Consider the following 17,365-nt stretch of genomic DNA (forward strand, 5'->3'; position numbering starts at 1 on the left):
ACGGGCACGGCCGCGCTCTGAGCTGGAGGTGGGCTGCTCGGGGCTTTCCTACGACTGGGTGTCGTTCGGGGTAGCTAGCGGGTAAGGTGCTCCGAAGTCCGCCTTCCCACTGTCAGTAGAAAGTCTCAGCAAGAGCCGTTTGAGCGTATGAAAACTCCCTTACGCACGCGTGCAATGTTTACCGCTTAGGATTGTGCTTCATGTGCACCTGAGAAGGGGGTTGTAACTTAACTGACCAAAGTACAGTTTTCTAAACTCTGTTTTGAAAGCTGAAATGCAAACTGTTGTCCATTTAAAAAAAAAAAAAAAAGAGAATTTAAGACCTATAGCAGCCAACACAAATGCCACACTGTGTGCTGAACAAGGACGGGAGTTGGGAAAAGCGTTGTTCAGAGCACGGTGCCCTGGGACCCGCGATAAGACCAAAAACGTGGACTTTCACAAGTAAGGAGTTCTCGGGTATCTGGAGGTCTTTGCTGTGAACTGACGTGCAGCTTTCCTGACTGAACACTTACTGCTGTGGTGACGTTCACACCTACCTGCCCTTGAGCTGACCGCAGCGACGCATGAGCACATGGATGGCGGGGAAGTCAAGGAACACCTAGGAGGGAGGCGTGGTCGCCTTCTTGTTTCCCAGTCACTGTAAAACACATTAGGTTGGGGTTTTTTTCCCCTTTCCTGTTGTTAATGTTGCCACAGCGTTAATATTTTTTTGAGCAACAGTTTGATTTTTTTTTTTTTTTTTTTTTTTTTTTTTTTTGCATTCTTGCTTCATTGTGCTTTCATCTTTTATCTGGCATTGCTGAAGCCTGAGCAAATATTTAAAATGGTGTGTGAGGAGACAGGTCATGGGGAAGTTGAAGTTTGTGTTCTAAGAACTGTAAAACTCTGAATCGAGTAAGTCTGAGGTTTTCTGCAGCAGGCTGTATCCTTGAGAAATTCTTGGTATTGAAGTAGGCTCGAAACCCAGCTATTTGCAACACTTGAAAATGAAGTGCATGTGGGGTTTTCCAGGTTGGCAGTACTTCCATGGTTTGTCCTGCATTATCTTCCACTTAGCCTTTTGGGCATGTAATTTGCCTGTGCTGAAAGGTTTAAGCATTCAGTGGAGTTTTTAACGAGCAGTAGGCTATATGATCCGAATCATTTTGTTCGCAGGATTTTTCTGATGGGTCTAACCTTGTTAGAGTAGAGCCCTTTAGCAACGTTGCATCAATGTTACCACATAGCACTTGTGAACTTGCGCTTATCATTTGTGAACCCTTTGGGAGCAGCCTGGTAGACCTCCAGGAATATTCTCCTCAGCATCGTTGGTTCAGAGGAGTAGTGATTTCTCCTAAGTGTAGGAACACTTGTGCATAGTAGAGAAATAATGGGCACCTAATATGAGGTGTTATCACCAGAAGCTAAATAAAACCTTATGTCAAAATTTCTACTCTTTGCTACCAAAGTAATGGTGCAAAGCTCTGTGTGTGTGTGTGTGTGGCAGGTTCATTTTAAGAAGCTGGCTAATAACAAGAAATTGTATTTGGCTTATGTGATGAACTCAGTGGGATCTGTTTCTTACAGAGGCTTTTTTCCTCCTGTACACTTCCTCCTGACCTGACCGAAAACAGGCTGGTTAATGAACTGTGTAATCTCTTAAAAAGTGCTCACATCATGTGGAAGAAGTTAAAAACACTCAGCTGTCCCACAGGGCGCGCTTTGAGCCCTCAGGAGTGACAGCTAGGGAGCGTGGCGTAGCCCACATGTGCTGGGTTGTATGCTGCGGTCCCTGCCCTGGCACCCCAGTATCTCACCCCTTCTTCACGGATCATAGCGAGTCTGCGACGACGGCGTGGAACACGAGCTCTGGCACATGCTAACCACCACGGTGCGTTCGCTTGCCGTGCTGTGCCTGTGAGGCTGGTGGAGCTCGGTACCGTCTATCATCACTGCTGCCATGCAATGTGCTAGCTACACAGACCTAGTTTGTGCTCTAAATCTTCATTTTCCAAGGCAAATATACAGCTTTGTGCAGTTGATAGAATGTATAGACTCATTAACCTGTCATGTCTGCTCTAAGTGATATAACTGAAACTGAGTTTATTAGGCCTGCTTAAGCAGGTCTTTCTCCTTTTGAAAGGATTGAGGCTTCCTTTTGAAGTGATGAGGCTGGGCATAAAATGACAGTGAGCTGTGCCTGAAATTCGAGATTCTTAGCAGAGGTTTGTTTGTTGGGTTTTTTTTATATTCAAAACACATTAAAAAGCCATCTACTTCAGTGTATTCAGAGGTCAAGAAAGATGAGTTGTTTTCCATGATCTACAAAATGACATTCACGACTGACCAGCCACCAAAGCACTAATATCTCTTGGGAATGGCAATGGCCACTTCTGCCTCTCTCTGTAATCCAGCAGGAGAACTGAGTGGCAGAAAGAATAATACTGGGGAAGGTGGAAAGGACCCTGAAATGCAAAATCTCTCAAATCAAAGCAGTCTTACCTTTTATTCAACAGCTGATGTGGAAGAAGAAATTGTTAGCAGAGGTGGGCTGAAAACAGGATGAGGGGGATGGAGGGAGCAGACCTGAGAAGGGAAAGGTACAGGTGTGTCGCTGGGGAAAAACGGCAAATAGTGTCTCCACTGTAGAGTGTGTGTGTGTGGCAGCAATTACGGTTGGAGACTTGCATTTGGGTTACAAAACCTAGTTTCTAGGCATCATTTTAATTTTTTTGGTCACGATTTCACTAATCCTGGTACTCATGGGAGTGGGGGGTGCACCGTCTCACAGGTTTTCATTGAAGTCAGGTCTACCCACAGACCTGTTGCATCAAATATATGCTTCTCCTTGCTTAGTTGTGTTACTGGTATGTTGCCAATAGTTTCCTTGGCCGAGAATATGCTTCTCCAGCATTTTGCTTTTTGGTGTGGGTGCTGCTGGGATGCTTGCAGGAAAAATCTGTGAGGTTGAAAGAAGTTAAAATGCTCACTTGTGTTGAGAGAAACTCAAATATTCACTTATGTCTTGGTAAATGTTAACTGAGATGCTGTCACTTCAAATTTACTGTCCCTTGGATCGCAGCAAGGGGAAGTGTTTCAGGCCATTATTCTGCAGCAAGGACATCTGCCTGTAGGAGCTATGCAAGATAGCATAAGGAGTGTCTAAAACCTGAGGTACGTTAATTTAAAGTATACTAACAATGGCTGCATCTTTTCTTTGTTTTTCAGAATTGGTCTGGGAGTCTTATTGTAGCCTCTTTAACTGGTGCTTTTGGGTCGTCTTTTCTTTATGGTTACAATCTCTCGGTGGTGAACGCTCCCGCAGCGGTAAGTGACTGACAAAACTGGAATTTAGTATCAGTAGAGGGCAGCCTTGGCCAGCTCTTGTGCGCTCCTCAACATCCTGCCTTTATAATCCTTCTGATGTAGTAGAAGACGTTAAATCTCATTTGATAACTGAAAGCTTCTTTCTGCTGTCCATGAGGTTTTCACATAAGTTCAGTAGCTGTCAGGAAACTAAATGCCGCTGTTGAGGTGAGTGGGTGCACGTGGTTTGCTTCTCACCCAGGCTAATGCTAAACCTTCTTGCACACTTTTGCATTATAAGGTATTTTTAATAGTCTGTCTTTCCAACTAGTGAGTATTTGGTAGCCTTATGCACATGTTCAGCAGCTTCTGTCCGCATCATTCAGTTCTGGAGGGTTGCACAACATTTCATTCCCACAGTACTGATATTATAAATAATGCCTCTGGCTTCCTCTTGAATAATGGGCCTCCTCTTCTGCGTTTCGTGGTGGTGCCTTGTTTGATTCGGAATTCAAAACTGCTGTGTTGGCCATCTGTTGGCTGCAACATATGGAATAGATTTGATGAATAGAGTACTGTGAAATCAGTGTGCAATGTTTGGGTGATTTCATTAAAATATGAGTTATCACAAATGGAAATCTGAACATTTTGTTTTTACACTGGCGTACTGGAGATCCTCTTAATTCAGTCAAGCACAGCAGTAAGCAATTCAGTGGGGTTGCAAGCAATGCTATTTTGAAAAAGTAGCTAGTACGTTTTGGGAACTTACTGTGGAAATTCCAATTCAAAATAGTTCCTTTCCAAAGCTAAGCTCCTTCTTTTACGGAAATCTCTTATTAAAATATGTGGCTAGGTTTCCACCTAAACAGGTTGGTCACATTAAAAATGGATGCAATATTTATGTAAATAGTGAAAGAAGAATTTTTAACTTATATTTCATACGTGCCAGCTAATCAAACTGCAGGAGAATACCCCTGCAGTTCTCACCAGTGAACTTTACTGCAGGTTATCTTGTAAGGTAGAGTCAGTCCAGCTTCCTTTTTGTTGCAAGGGGGGAATAAACTGTACCAGCTCTGCTCAGAGCGGAGATCGCTTCCCGCTCAGTCCCCTACTTTTCCGTGGGGAAGAGCAGTGGCCCATCGCAGGTGTGCTTCCCCCTGCGCACAGCGCTTGACCACACAAGAAACCCAGAATGAGAAGTCTCCATGCGCTTGTTCAAAGAGTTACCAGAACTTATTAAAAACGTATGGGAGCATTTGGCAGTAGGAAAACAAATGCTTTAATTGAATACAAGTTGAAGCTGTCTTTTTCTGAGCTGAATTTCTACAATTCATTACAGGGACCAATTGTGGGTAAGGTCTGTAGAACAATGATGTGCTTTGTGCTCTGTGCGGGAAGCGAAGTCTGTTACTGCCACGCAGCGCTTGCCTCCTTCCTGCGGGCGGCTGCAGCTCCGCATTCCTTTTAGAGCTGAAACAGGGAAAATGAGACTATTGCAAAAATGTATAGCCTGCTGTGTCAGCCAGTTCAATAGTTGCCACTGTGCATGAGTGACCTTCATAACTATGGGTAAGGTCTTTTTTCTTCTTTAAAGACCAGCTCATCTGTTCCCTTGATGTAAGTCATTTACAGTTACAGAGAAAAGGAAAATATTTCCCTTATATTTAAAATATATCCCTTATATTTAGGTATATATAAAAAAATGTATATATCCTTTATATTCCCCTTGTATTTCCCACCCTAGCACTACTACCTTAATGAACTGAGGCAGCAGAATACTAGATACCGGTATCAGTCAGCTACTGTTCCTTGTAGGCTTTGGTTAGCGGCTAAAATTTTTGTATACAGGTTTATGCCATTAATGTTGTTCAGACAACTGATTAAAATCCCAAAGGAACCTTTCCACAGAATTCAGTGGATTAAAATCCAGTGGATTTGTTGGATCAGATTTGTTTTGTTTCATGTGCAAGTCTGCAAAACCTGTATGTGTTAGTAGCTTCCCATTTATTGGCAGTGGGCATCCAGACACAGGTGATGTATATGCCAGTACATTTATCTGTTACTATTGAGTGTGGTAGTTTGTACTTTCTTTTCTTGAATATTTGCAGTTACCTGACATCTCCTTGTAAATAACAAAGCTATGCTGAGAAAACTAGTTATAACAGAAGGGGAGCATAATTTGCATGCTATTTTTAGCCATTGTCATTAGCAAGAAATGCTAATAGTGTTCTAAAAATGTTTTCTCTTAGTATTCATTACTACCAGAAATGAACTTCAAATAAATAAGACGATATCTGAATCTAAATATAATCTGGGTATTGGTGTTAAAGAGGTAAGATGTATTACTTGATGTAATGGCAGGTTCATTTGGAAGTTTACTGTAAGATTCTTCTAAATGGACCAAGCACCAAATTGACTTTTTTTTTCTTTCTGTGGTTTTTTTTCTGTCTGTTTGTATAGAAACATGTAAGATAGGATGGGAGAAACATCCCTGTCCTCCTTTTAATTCAGGGCACAAGAGGCCTACTAGAAACTTGACAGGAAGACAGTGTGTGATATGTTCTACCTCCACCTTTCTTGGGTACTGTGCAGGTGGAGAGGTGGTGTTTCAAACTAAATAGAGTCCTCAAATCGAATAGTCCGTGTGTCCAAGGCTGGAATACTTAAAATTTGAAATTCCTAGTTTGAACATAGAAATTGTGGTGGTAGGCTTATACTGCCGAGTCCTGCCCCAGGATAATTAAGTACTTATGATATGCTGGAGGAAATATGAGAAGAAACTGGAGAAAAGTGCCGAGATTAAACTTCATGATACTGTAGAGCTTGTCAGGGAGCAGTGACACAGAACGGGTGAGAGCGTTACACAAGCGTGCTGTGCCCTTCTGCAGTAGTGACCACCTGGTACTGTGTCCTTGCCAGACCATCAGACACCACGGTGGCATCGGAGCTTTGCTTGTTTTTGAAATGGGAACAGCATAAAAATGAGGAAGCTTCACTAAAAAGAAAGTACATAAGCAATGTCTCTGCAGGCAATACAGAGACTATGTAAAAATGTCATACGGGAGCTATGACATCTTTACCTTTTTGAAAGATGAAGAAACTTTGGTGTAATAAACATCAGGGAAGGGAAGTTGTTAGAAGGCATCCTTCAAAAACCTGCAGTTGTGCTCATGTGAGGAAAGCAGGAAAAGAATATAAACTCTGGCATATTGAAGGCTGAAAAAGTGAGCTGGTCCTGGCATTTGGGTACTTTCAGCAGGCACAGAAAATGTGCAGACAGAGGGCTTTGGGATACAAGGCTGATAGATGAAGCTGAAAAAGGGTGTTCAGAAAATACAAGGACAAGAAACCTGAATTAATGTTTTGAATTGGAAAAGTCTGGGGAAGTCCCACGCTGGAACCTTCTTTATAGGGGATGTATTGGAGAAGCTGAAATGTCAGTAGAGATATGGAATAAAATTAGTGACAATTTTGTGTCAGGTTGCCAAAATACCTTAACATTTGTTCAAGACTGAAAAAAACCCTCAAAATACAGGCTTTGTATCACAGTTCAGTTTCTTTTTAAATAGCCTCAGTAACAGAGAGACTGAGAGGTTTAATGCAACTTTAAGAAAAAAGTAGTTTTTAGGGGGAAAGCTTGGAACATAATGTTAAGAATTAGTTATTTGTACCTGACAAACTAGCAGAAACTGTAGTAGAAAAGTAAGAATTTGGGGGAAAGCTGGCATGGCTTTTGCAAAGGAGAACTGTGGCTCAGGCATCTGTCAGAGTTCTCCAGAGATTCAAGAGGCACTTGGACTTTCAAAAGATAGCCTGGAAGGGCCCTGATGGAAGGCTCTTAAGGAAATTAAACTGTCATGGGAGAAAAGTGTAGGTCTCGGGATAGCTGACGAGTTATAAGACAGGTCTCAGGTTTTCATTTCTTAAGAGAACCAGCTTGTCGTGCAGGTGGATTCGTGTCAGGGTCTTAGGTGTCTGATTTCATGTTTGATACATCTTCCATTACTGAAAAGAAATTGCATACCTTGTTTAGCAGCCTGAACTTCATTCAAAAAGCAAAGGGGAGAAGCTATAACGTACTTATGAAAGTGATTTGGGATTCTTGATTTTAACAGTGTCAGACAACTAGGTCTTTTTGACTGATACTGTGGGCTTTTTTTTCGCCATCAGTATCACACCGAAAGCTGTCAGGTTTTGCCTCCCTCCTCTTAACAGTTATTTGTCTTGACTGTAAATTCTTTGGGACAAGAATGTTAACTTTCATTGCTTGGCTTAGTAGGTCCTTGATTTTATATGACTGCCAGATGTGGTAGTGTCATAAATACAATGCAAAAGTGGACACAGCCTCCCTTCTTCCCTCAGTCCATGAAAGCTAATTGTTCTCAGTTCAGTCTATCTTTTTTCTAGTGTTATGCTAAAGAATTTGTAGAATCACTCACTTTTACAATACCGGCCTTTTGAAAAAAAATAGACTAGGGAAAGGCATTTAATTTTGAGCCAATCTGAGATCTGCATTCTGGGGCTGACATACAAAATAGAGATGGTAAATGTTGTTTCAAGGTAGGCGCAGTGTAGGGTTTTGCCAAAAGGATTCCTACTTTTATAACTTTTAAAGCATCCTTAAAAATTTTCCAGGGATTTTCCTAAGTTACATGTGAGCTCCCACACACAGCCCCCCAAACCTATCAACATACGGCTTTTGGTGCTGTGTCCTGTAAGACAAGCTAAACTCTTCTCTTGATGTCAGTCATGTTGCCATCTGACAGGAGTTGGTTGTAACTCCTTTCCTCTTCGTTACCTTTGTGCTTCTGCCAATTCACCACCTTCTTCAAGACATTTTTGCCTCTACCTGCTACTGGAGCCTCCCTTTCCTCCCTTCCCAAGTTATTGGCACTATAGATCCATTAAAAAGCAGTAAAACTATTTGCCCTTAACATAAGACTCTGAGTAATGATCATTGACTAATGGTAGTTAGCATTTAAGAATTTGTGCATGTTGTTTTTTTAAAAGTCATGGCAAATGCTAGGTAGTGAGGTTTTCCATGGCTTGTTATTGTGGTTTAGCCCCAGCCAGCAACTAAGCACCATACAGCTGCTCACTCACTCTCCCCCTCGGTGGGGTGGGGGAGAGAATTGGAAGAGAGAACTCGTGGGCTGAGATAAAGGCAGTTTAATAGGTAAAGCAAAACAAGGAATTCATTCACCACTTCCCATTTGCAGGCAGGTGTTCTGCCATCTCCAGGAAACCAGGGGTCCATCACATGTAATGGTGACTTGGGAAGACAAATGCCATCACTCTGAATGTCCCCCCGCCCTTCCTTCTTCTTCCTCCAGCTTTTTATGCTGAGCATGACGTCCTATGGTCTGGAAAATCCCTTTGGTCAGTTGGGGTCAGCCATCCCGGCTGTGTCCCCTCCCAACTCCTTGTGCCCCCCAAGCCTACTTGCTGGTGGTGAGGTGTGAGAAGCAGAAAAGGCCTGGACTCTGTGTGAGCACTGCTCAGCAATAAGGAAGACATTTCTGCATTATCAACACTGTTTTCAGCACAAATCCAAAACATAGCCCCACACTAGCTACTATGACGAAAATTAACTCTATCCCAGCCAAAACCAGCACACTTGTCTAAAAAACTATTACACTAGGTTGTGATAGGTCACCTGCCCGAGGTTAAGAGTATGTACATGATCAGTGAGCGGAGCTCAGCTGATGTGCAGCACCTTGCCAAGTGCCCGTGGTGTGATTTTTGGGGAGTCTCCTTAGAGATATTTAAAAACCTCCAGGCATGGTCCTGGGCAAGTGGCTCTAGCTGGCTCTACTTGAGCAGGGGGGTTGGACAAGATGGCCTCCAGAGGTCCTTCCAGCATCACCCGTTCTGTGATTCTGTGTCTGAGCCCTTAGCCCCAGTTCAGGCTGAAATGTCTACATATGTGTACACAGTAAGGCTACAACAAACAGTTGTCAGTGGTATACCAATAACCTAAATGGTAACGTCCTTGCTTTATAGGAGTTTCTCTTTTATAAGCCTCTTCTACATTCATGTCTACTTGTGTTTTTTTCCCCACCTTATTTATGACCAGCATGTAGTTAAATGTATATATGCTTTGGCTGGTTCAGTTAGTCTGTATTGCAGTTGCATCTAGAAGTGAGGCCCCATTTTTTGGAGGAGGGAGATAGAAGAGCAAGGGTGATTCCTGCAAGCAAGCTACTGGGTTTTTTTACTCTGTTTCTCTCAGTTGTGTTTTTTAAAGTGTAATATTTTACATGTATTGTTATCATGTATTTTCTTTCAGTATATCAAGAAATTTTACAATGAAACTTGGGAAAGAAGATACGGCTTCTCGGTGGATGAAAGCACACTGACTCTCCTCTGGTCCATAACTGTTTCTATTTTTGCCATTGGTGGCCTTGTGGGTGCCATTATTGTTACCCCAATTGTGAAGTTCTTCGGACGGTAAGTGTGCTGGAAAACTTGTATTTTCTAAAGCAGTTTCTCACTTAGTCTCTCTAGAAGGCTTTACTGCTATTTTTTTTAAAAACCCTCTTCACCAGAATGCAAATTTAAACATCTTCAAATTATGAAAGCTCATTTCTAAGAGTTCCGAATTTCCAAGAGTAAAATTAGTACCTTTCTCTCTGGCCTTACTGTGCATCGTTTGAGTCACAGAAGCCATTTGCTCTGAATGGGCAGTGGGCCGAGATGTCAGGCTGAATTGTCAGGAGTGCAAAAGGAAAATACCATAAAATAGGGAAGATTTCATAGATTGGCAGATTCTTTTATCATGAGTCTGCTGGGTATCTTACTGTACACAAGTAAAGCTATCAACATGTCTCATTTGCTTCTCAGCAACATTTGTTGTCATGCAATTACAAAAATTTGCTCTTTTTTTTTTTCTTTCTTATGTCAACTTAAAATACAGTTTGAAGAACTAAACTATGGTGAAGTTTGTGTTCGGTCTTCCCCAAGCTTGGGGATGCCTTCCCTGCTCTATGCAATGCAGTATTTGACCAAGTCTTGACCATAGGGCATATGAGTATTTTAAGAATGTTTCTGCTGGTGTGCATTTGCATTTTTGCTGCAGGTACTAAATAGATATTTCTGTCAAATTTTTGTTTCATACAGTCTTCCAAAGAGAATTTTAAAAGTAATTTGTAATTTACCTATATTTAGAAGGGCATGAAATAAAAGCCATTACAGCATTCATCTTAGCTGCTCATTTGGCTTTTCCTTAATTGTAAATTCTATATAATTTTAAATTTTTGCTCAGTTAAATCACTGGAGAAGGTTATTATGGAGGCTTAAATATAAGCATCTACCTCTACTGTTCTTACTTTTCTGTTCTACATTTTGACTATTTCTTTCACTTGAGATTGTACTCTCCTAGGCCCATTTGTCATTGTCCCAACCCTTTCACATCCCATTTTTCACCTCAAAGAGTATGTTTTCAGGTTCTTCCATTTCATGCTTACAGCAAGTCAGTATTCTCTGCTCTGTAAGTCTGTTACCATTCTTCATTAATTTATTCTGTCCATTCACTTCACCATTTGATTTTTCAATTCTTAAATATTTTTCACAGTCACATTATTTTTTTTTTTAGGTTTCCAATTTCTTCTGCCAAATCATCAATTTGGCTTTTACACACTTCTTAAAATATGAAACTATGCCTGACTCAGACTGATTAATTCCCAGAATTGTCACTGCGTCTTCTTTACTTTATAAAAAAGTGAAGTAAAAAATGGGTTCACAGAAGGCTTGAATTTTTGGTGAAGTGTAGAACAGCTTTGTATGCAAGTTTGTTTAAGTGGTGGCTGATCTCAGTCATATATATACACCACTTTGATGGGAGCAGATCATATTTCCAGGGCAGAGATTTAAAGCTTGCAGGCTCTGCCCCTGTTTATTATGTTTATCCCTATTAAACCATGAAAACAGCTCTCTTACAGATATGGTGTACGAGTACTTGATTAGAGATGGGAAGGGATTGCATCTCAGTGACACTGGATATAGGCTGCTCATCGAAGTACGGTTCTTGAGTTTGCTGTTCCAACCACACCGTGTTTGTCTGGTCTAGGAAACCAGACTGACATATCGGTATGGTAATTGAGAAGCACGTTATGAAATGTTGTCAGAACAATAAAATACTTCACTGTTAAACTGTTCCAGTGTAGGTTGGAGGGTTGTATGTATGATGAAGCTGAGCTCCATTTACACTGACACAGAATAATGAACTAAGGGGGATCAAAAGCATTAGTCAGAAATAATGTATGACTTTAAAAAGAGCACTCTTGAATCATATTGCTCTAAGATTAATAACATGATTTCCAAATTACCGGACTCCTAGGCCCTACTTGCTTTAAGAGAAATGTAGAGTAAGTTTTTCAAAGAGAGCCTTCATCCACATAAGCATAAATCCCATGTTCAGATGTGGCTTTGACACTTCATAATTTAAATTCTCTTCTTCTACCGAAGAGCAGCTGCTGTTGCATATCCTGAACACGCAGATTGGGCGATATGGTCAGTGGATTGCTTAGGCCGCTGCTAGGGAGGCAGTTGCAGGAGAGGGACAAGGCCTTCCCTCAAGCACAGGGAATCATTTTGAGTATGAAGCGATTAAGGGAATTTATCTGGATTATATTAGTAATGCTACCACTTTGTTAGTCTGAAGTCATCTACTGTAGTTGAAATGGTGATCCAGTATTCAATCTGTTACTGGCTTTTATTTAAAGACCTAGTTTAAAGAACATACAGCTTGTCATTTAAACACCTAGCTTCCTTACTATACTTTTTGTATAAGGTACCATATTTGCTCCCAAGTCTTTCTTATTACTGAATTTTGAGACAACAGTACGTTTTTGATGAAACTTTAATTATATCATTTTCCTAGTTGCCAGTTTTAGACAAAAATATTATTAATTCAAATCTGTAACTAAAGTTATTGCAGCCGTGGAGGGCACGTAGTCACTAGGATTCTGTTCTAGCCTCTGGAACTATCCAATATCACGAGAGTAAATAAAAACCTTGAAATCAGAAGAGATTAATTGTATGTGGTTTTGCAAAAAGCCAAAGACAATTCAGAGGAAGAGATTCTCAAGTGTTTTTAATATCCAAAATACCTATAAAAGAAAAAGGCAGAAAAAATCCTTAAAGCTTATCTCTACCTGTGTCTAGCTGATGGGTGACCTGCCTGTCTCAGCTGGGGTGCTTATGGGAACTGATTTCGACTGAGCAAATGGCTCTTCGGACTACTTCAGATTGAGTACAGGGTTGGAAGTTACATTCCTGCAGCAGTACGGATAGTCAGTCTTAGAGAGAACCATTTTTGGCACCAAGTTGCAAAACTTACTGTTCGGCTTAGAATGCAGCTGTGACAAATGCTCTGTGCTCAATCAGAAGTTTTTGAAAGCATCTTCCTTTTGGAATGCATAAATGCTTTATTTCTTTTGGCTGGAGAGAATTCTGAATTATTTGAATGGAAGGAATAAAAATCTTCATATCTAAATGAATGCTAGTCAAGTATTTTTAGTGCAGTAGCTGCAGCAGAACCGTGTGGGGCTCTGGACTGGAACTTGAGTCCGGGTTCCCTTTCCAAGGTCTGGCACTGTTAGCTTTAGGTTGAGTCCACTTTGCTGTCTATTCCTCTGTTACCCAGTTACAGAAATAGGGATATTGGTGTGCTCTATAACCTTCAGCAAGACTGAAAAATGAAATGTGCTATGTGAGAACTAGGTATGATATTTATACTTCGATAGATTTCATGTACCACTTGGACAGTTACTTGATCAGTGTGTGATTTAGAATGCGAGAGAAATGATTAGGCTGACCAGCACATCAGTGTGTGTCTTTTCTTATGGTGGCTTAGTGTTGAAGTTTGCATGTTTACACTTTGTAAGCGTGGTGAGCACAGTTATCTGGCAAGATTGGTTGGACTTTCCAAAGGGCAAGTGTCTGCTGCGGTGCTTTATGAAGTGTGGTATCTTTATATCACTCACATTAGAGCTATGCAAGCAGTGGTTTGTTGGGTTTTTTTGATTAGTTTCTTTTTCCTGTGCCTTGCTGCTAAGGTAATATAGTTTTGGCCTATGTCACCAGGAAAGGATAAGTTTTTTTTATGATTGTAGCAATTTTGAGTACAACATGACCTGACTGGAAGTAAACTCAGACAGCACGGGGAGTTTGGAGGGTTTTGCTGCATTTTTTTCTTTGGAGCTATGATGAGAAGTTGTTCTCACTGTTTATGTTTGTGGTGGCTTGGCCCCAGCTGGCAGCCAAGCACCCACCCAGCTGCTCATCACTCCCCACCCCTCAGGTGGGACAGGGAGACTGGGGAGAAATAGGAACAGGAGCGAGAAGACTCATGGGTCAAACTAAAGAACGGGAAAGCACCAGTTAGTCACAGGCAAAACAGGCTCAACTTGGGGAATTTAACTTAACTTATTGCCAGTTAGCATAAAAATTTAATTACTGCTCAGGTACTAGGAAACAAGGTGAACATTAGGACACCTTTCCTCCCACTTTCCCAGGCTGAACATCACTCCAGGCTCCTCTCCTCCCTCTTGGTACCGTGGCAGGTCACACTCAGTCCCTTTAGTGAGAGAATGGGCAGTGCAGGGGGTTGGGGTCAGTGCACAGCAACTTCTCTCCGCTGCTCCTTGCTTCTCACTCTTCTCCTATGCTCCAGCGTGGGTCCTCCATGGGCCACAGTCCCTCTGGGGATGTACCTGCTCAGTCCTGGAGCACCTTCTCCTCCACTGACCTTGTTACTCCCACATTCCATCTCCTCACAGAAGCCACCCTTGCAGCCCCTTCACTTCCAAAAACTTGCCACAGCCAGCCAGCACAGTGTTTGCATTACCAAAAATTTACATGCTTTATATAGTAATACTCTAAACAGCATGTTACTTTCTTGTTTTCATTTTTTTCAATGCAGCAAAGACAAAATCCTTTGGTTTTATCTTGGTTAGTTAGGCTGTGCTTTTCTGTTCATTGCTGCATAGCATGAGGGGCTGCTTATTTAATTTAAAGAAGAGGAAAGTAATATCTTCAGATGAATGTATAGCACTTGTTTGACCTGAATGAACGTTTTGTTTCTGGTTTTGGCATTATTTATACCACTTCAGCCCTCTCAAATTATATCTGTTTGAAAAATCTGTTTCAAATGGTAAAATCATCACTCTTGACAGCTCTGTTGTATAAACATATACTTTAAATGAGGTGTATCTTATTTTTTGATCTTCAAACCATGTTATTCATTCAGTGTTCAAGAATCACTAGAAAGCAGGAAAAGTAATTAAAAATACAAGTATTAAAAATATTTTCTATCAAAAATGTATTGATCTGTTGTGAGCTGTTGGATAACTTGTTCAATGGGTAGGAGATTACCAGTTGGTACTGATGTGTTGAACTTGAGAAGAATGACGACTGCTGGGTCGGTTTGTTACCTCCTTTGGAAAACAAAAGGGTAGACAGCCTTCCTGGTCATTCTTCTTCTTTTTCATGGAAATTACAATATATATAGATTGAAAATCCACTGAGAATACTTACAAATTTAATAACACTTCAGGTTTTTAATAAAATTGATGTGTTCTCAGCCTGTGTCATTTACTGTCAAAGTTAATGGAGTCCTCATAATTTACATCATCAGTGATGTTTATCTCCAGGTAAATTTGTTTTCAGATCAGTTGTTTCTCTCATATGTTGTTGTGAGCGGGATTGGAGGCTTCACTATTGAGCCGTACCTCTAGAGCCAAACCAAGACTGTGCTTAATTATGTGACTGCAAAACCTGGTAAAGACAAAGCTCCGTTGCTTTACCATGTATAGCTAAGTGAGGTGGCTCACAGATGGAAAGCATAGGTTATGATCATTCTCTTGCCACATAATTGCGAAAATTATGGTGTTTTGTCTTGTGTTAGATCATATGCTATGCAAAGCAGCTATCTTGTTGTGATGTGCTCTAGAGAGGCCACCACATCACCAGCAGATATCCCTGGGACTTTGCCTGGGAATCGTAACAAACTTTTCAGTCACTCTCAACACTGAACATGGTGATAATGGCTTCTCCAGCCATTCACCTGCAGGCTGTAATTTAGCAAAAAGCCACTTAAATCCATATTTGTGGAAAGGTGTGTATAAGGCAGCAGTGATTCTCTGAGTTCTGGGTGGGTTTTCTACTTAATCTGTCAATAGAGAATCATTGCATCAGAGCTATTGATCTTGTATCTTTAACCACTCTTCTTCCATGTGTTCAGGAAATGAGACCTTGGCTGTCAGTGTTTGAATCTGACTGTCAAAGGCCCGTGAAATCCTCGATATCATTTCTTTTGTAAAGTATTTCCTTCTGCAGAAGTTGTGAGACTTACGAGTCACTTTTGAATTAATGAGTCTCTCAAACTTGAGCATAAAGTTCTGAAAGATGAAAACTGTAAGAAATATAGCTGTTGATATACTACGAATGAGAAATTGAGTCGTTTTGAAATTTTTAAAATATATTTTTGTGATTTTGTCTGTATTTTTTAACAAAGTAATAATTTTCCATAAACAGTATTTATTTTCTTTGAAAGCAATATTTTTTTCATGTTCTATTTGACTGCTATAGAATGAAATAATTTAAAAATTGGGGAAAAAAAAGATGTAAATCTATGTTTTGATTAATTTCAACAATTTTTGGAAAAGGGTTGATTTTTATCACTCATGTGAGCCCAAGTGTTTTTTCTAACTCTACAGGTAATAAGTAATTTTGCTCAATGTATGTTTTTAATATCATGGATTTAAGGATGAATTATAATGACATAAATATGTCAGTGTTGGGAAGTTCTCAAAATGTCAGAAACTGTATGTAGCATAAAAATGCCTGTAGTTATATCAGCTTATTGCTATTTGAAGTATGCTTTCTGATTCCTACATACATACATTTACGCAGAGTATGCTTGTTTGTATTTATATACAGTCTCAGGCATGGCACTTGGGTTCTTAGGATGTGTGGGATGCCTAATTGCCATGCCTTTGAAGTACAGCTTTTTAGTTAACTATGACATGTTTTGGTTTAAAGCTCTGGTATAGGTTTGGGACTGTATGCATTTGGGTAAAGTACTGTATTTTGGAACTCTACACGGAGTGTAGAATTTGTTTGTTAGGCACTTTTTGTTTTTATTTATGGATATATAAGAATAATAGCCTAGTGCTTTGAATATGACTAGATTTAACTGTCGTGATGCTGGTATCTACATAAAATGTCTCTTCCTTTTAGGAAACGTACATTGCTGCTCAATAATCTGTTTGCAGTGACAGCTGCATTGTTGATGTCCCTTTCCTTGTTGGCGGGGTCATTTGAAATGCTCATACTGGGCCGCATTATAATGGGTGTTGATGCAGGTAAGCTTTTATCACACTGTACATATCTGAAATGCTTGCGCCATGCATAATCTTTCTCATGTCCCCCAGTTAGATCTTTCTTTACATTAAAGAGGTGTTTCAGGCACTAGCCACGTTGATTTCACTGGGACAAAACAGCAGACTAAGAGTTGGAGGATCTGATGTTTGGAGAAGACACTGGAATGGATGCTAGCCGCCGCTGTCCACCCTGGTTGTTCCTCCCCCTTTCCTCCTCCAGCCCCAGTAGAGCGTATCTGTCTTCATGCCATGAAAATCCTTTGGCTGGGAGAGTGTCATCTATTTGTTAAAGCTGCTTGCTGCTTTGTGTTTAGAAGTTGTTGGATCCCATGCTAATACCAGTAGGATTAAGTGGAAGGTTTGGTACATCATCATTTGCCCCTAGCAACACGGTGTTCCTGGTTTAAAAGTAAATCATGGAGGCACTGCTGCACCACAATAGTCTTGCAGCTAGCAGTGAGGTTCTCAGCAACTTCACAGATCGCTAGATGGTGAAAACTATTTACCTAATGTGGAGACAGACTTGATGAATTAAGATGGTTTTGCACTCTCAGTGTAATTTCGTGACTCTAAACAATGGGAAGTGCTTTGACTTTTGCATCACTAAGCCCCCTTTCTGGCAAGCTTTGGCTATGTTGTTAGTAAGCACAAACTATGGTTGTTTGAAAGTGGATATGTCCATCACTTGCAAT

The 17,365-nt window shown here is 40.7% G+C and overlaps 1 protein-coding gene across 1 annotated transcript in view; it reads left to right on the forward strand.

The window, feature by feature from the left end:
- SLC2A9 (solute carrier family 2 (facilitated glucose transporter), member 9) overlaps positions 1 to 17,365 on the forward strand; it is a 106,672-nt gene that overhangs the window by 2,699 nt on the left and 86,608 nt on the right. The window contains exons 2-4 of the mRNA XM_010583450.1: positions 3,211 to 3,309; positions 9,578 to 9,738; positions 16,531 to 16,655. Coding sequence (XP_010581752.1) covers positions 3,211 to 3,309; positions 9,578 to 9,738; positions 16,531 to 16,655 — 385 coding nt within the window. The remainder of the gene's footprint in view (positions 1 to 3,210; positions 3,310 to 9,577; positions 9,739 to 16,530; positions 16,656 to 17,365) is intronic.

This window comes from Haliaeetus leucocephalus, unplaced genomic scaffold (genome assembly GCF_000737465.1).
Source record: "Haliaeetus leucocephalus isolate CR32 unplaced genomic scaffold, Haliaeetus_leucocephalus-4.0 Scaffold906, whole genome shotgun sequence".
Lineage (NCBI taxonomy): Eukaryota > Metazoa > Chordata > Aves > Accipitriformes > Accipitridae > Haliaeetus > Haliaeetus leucocephalus.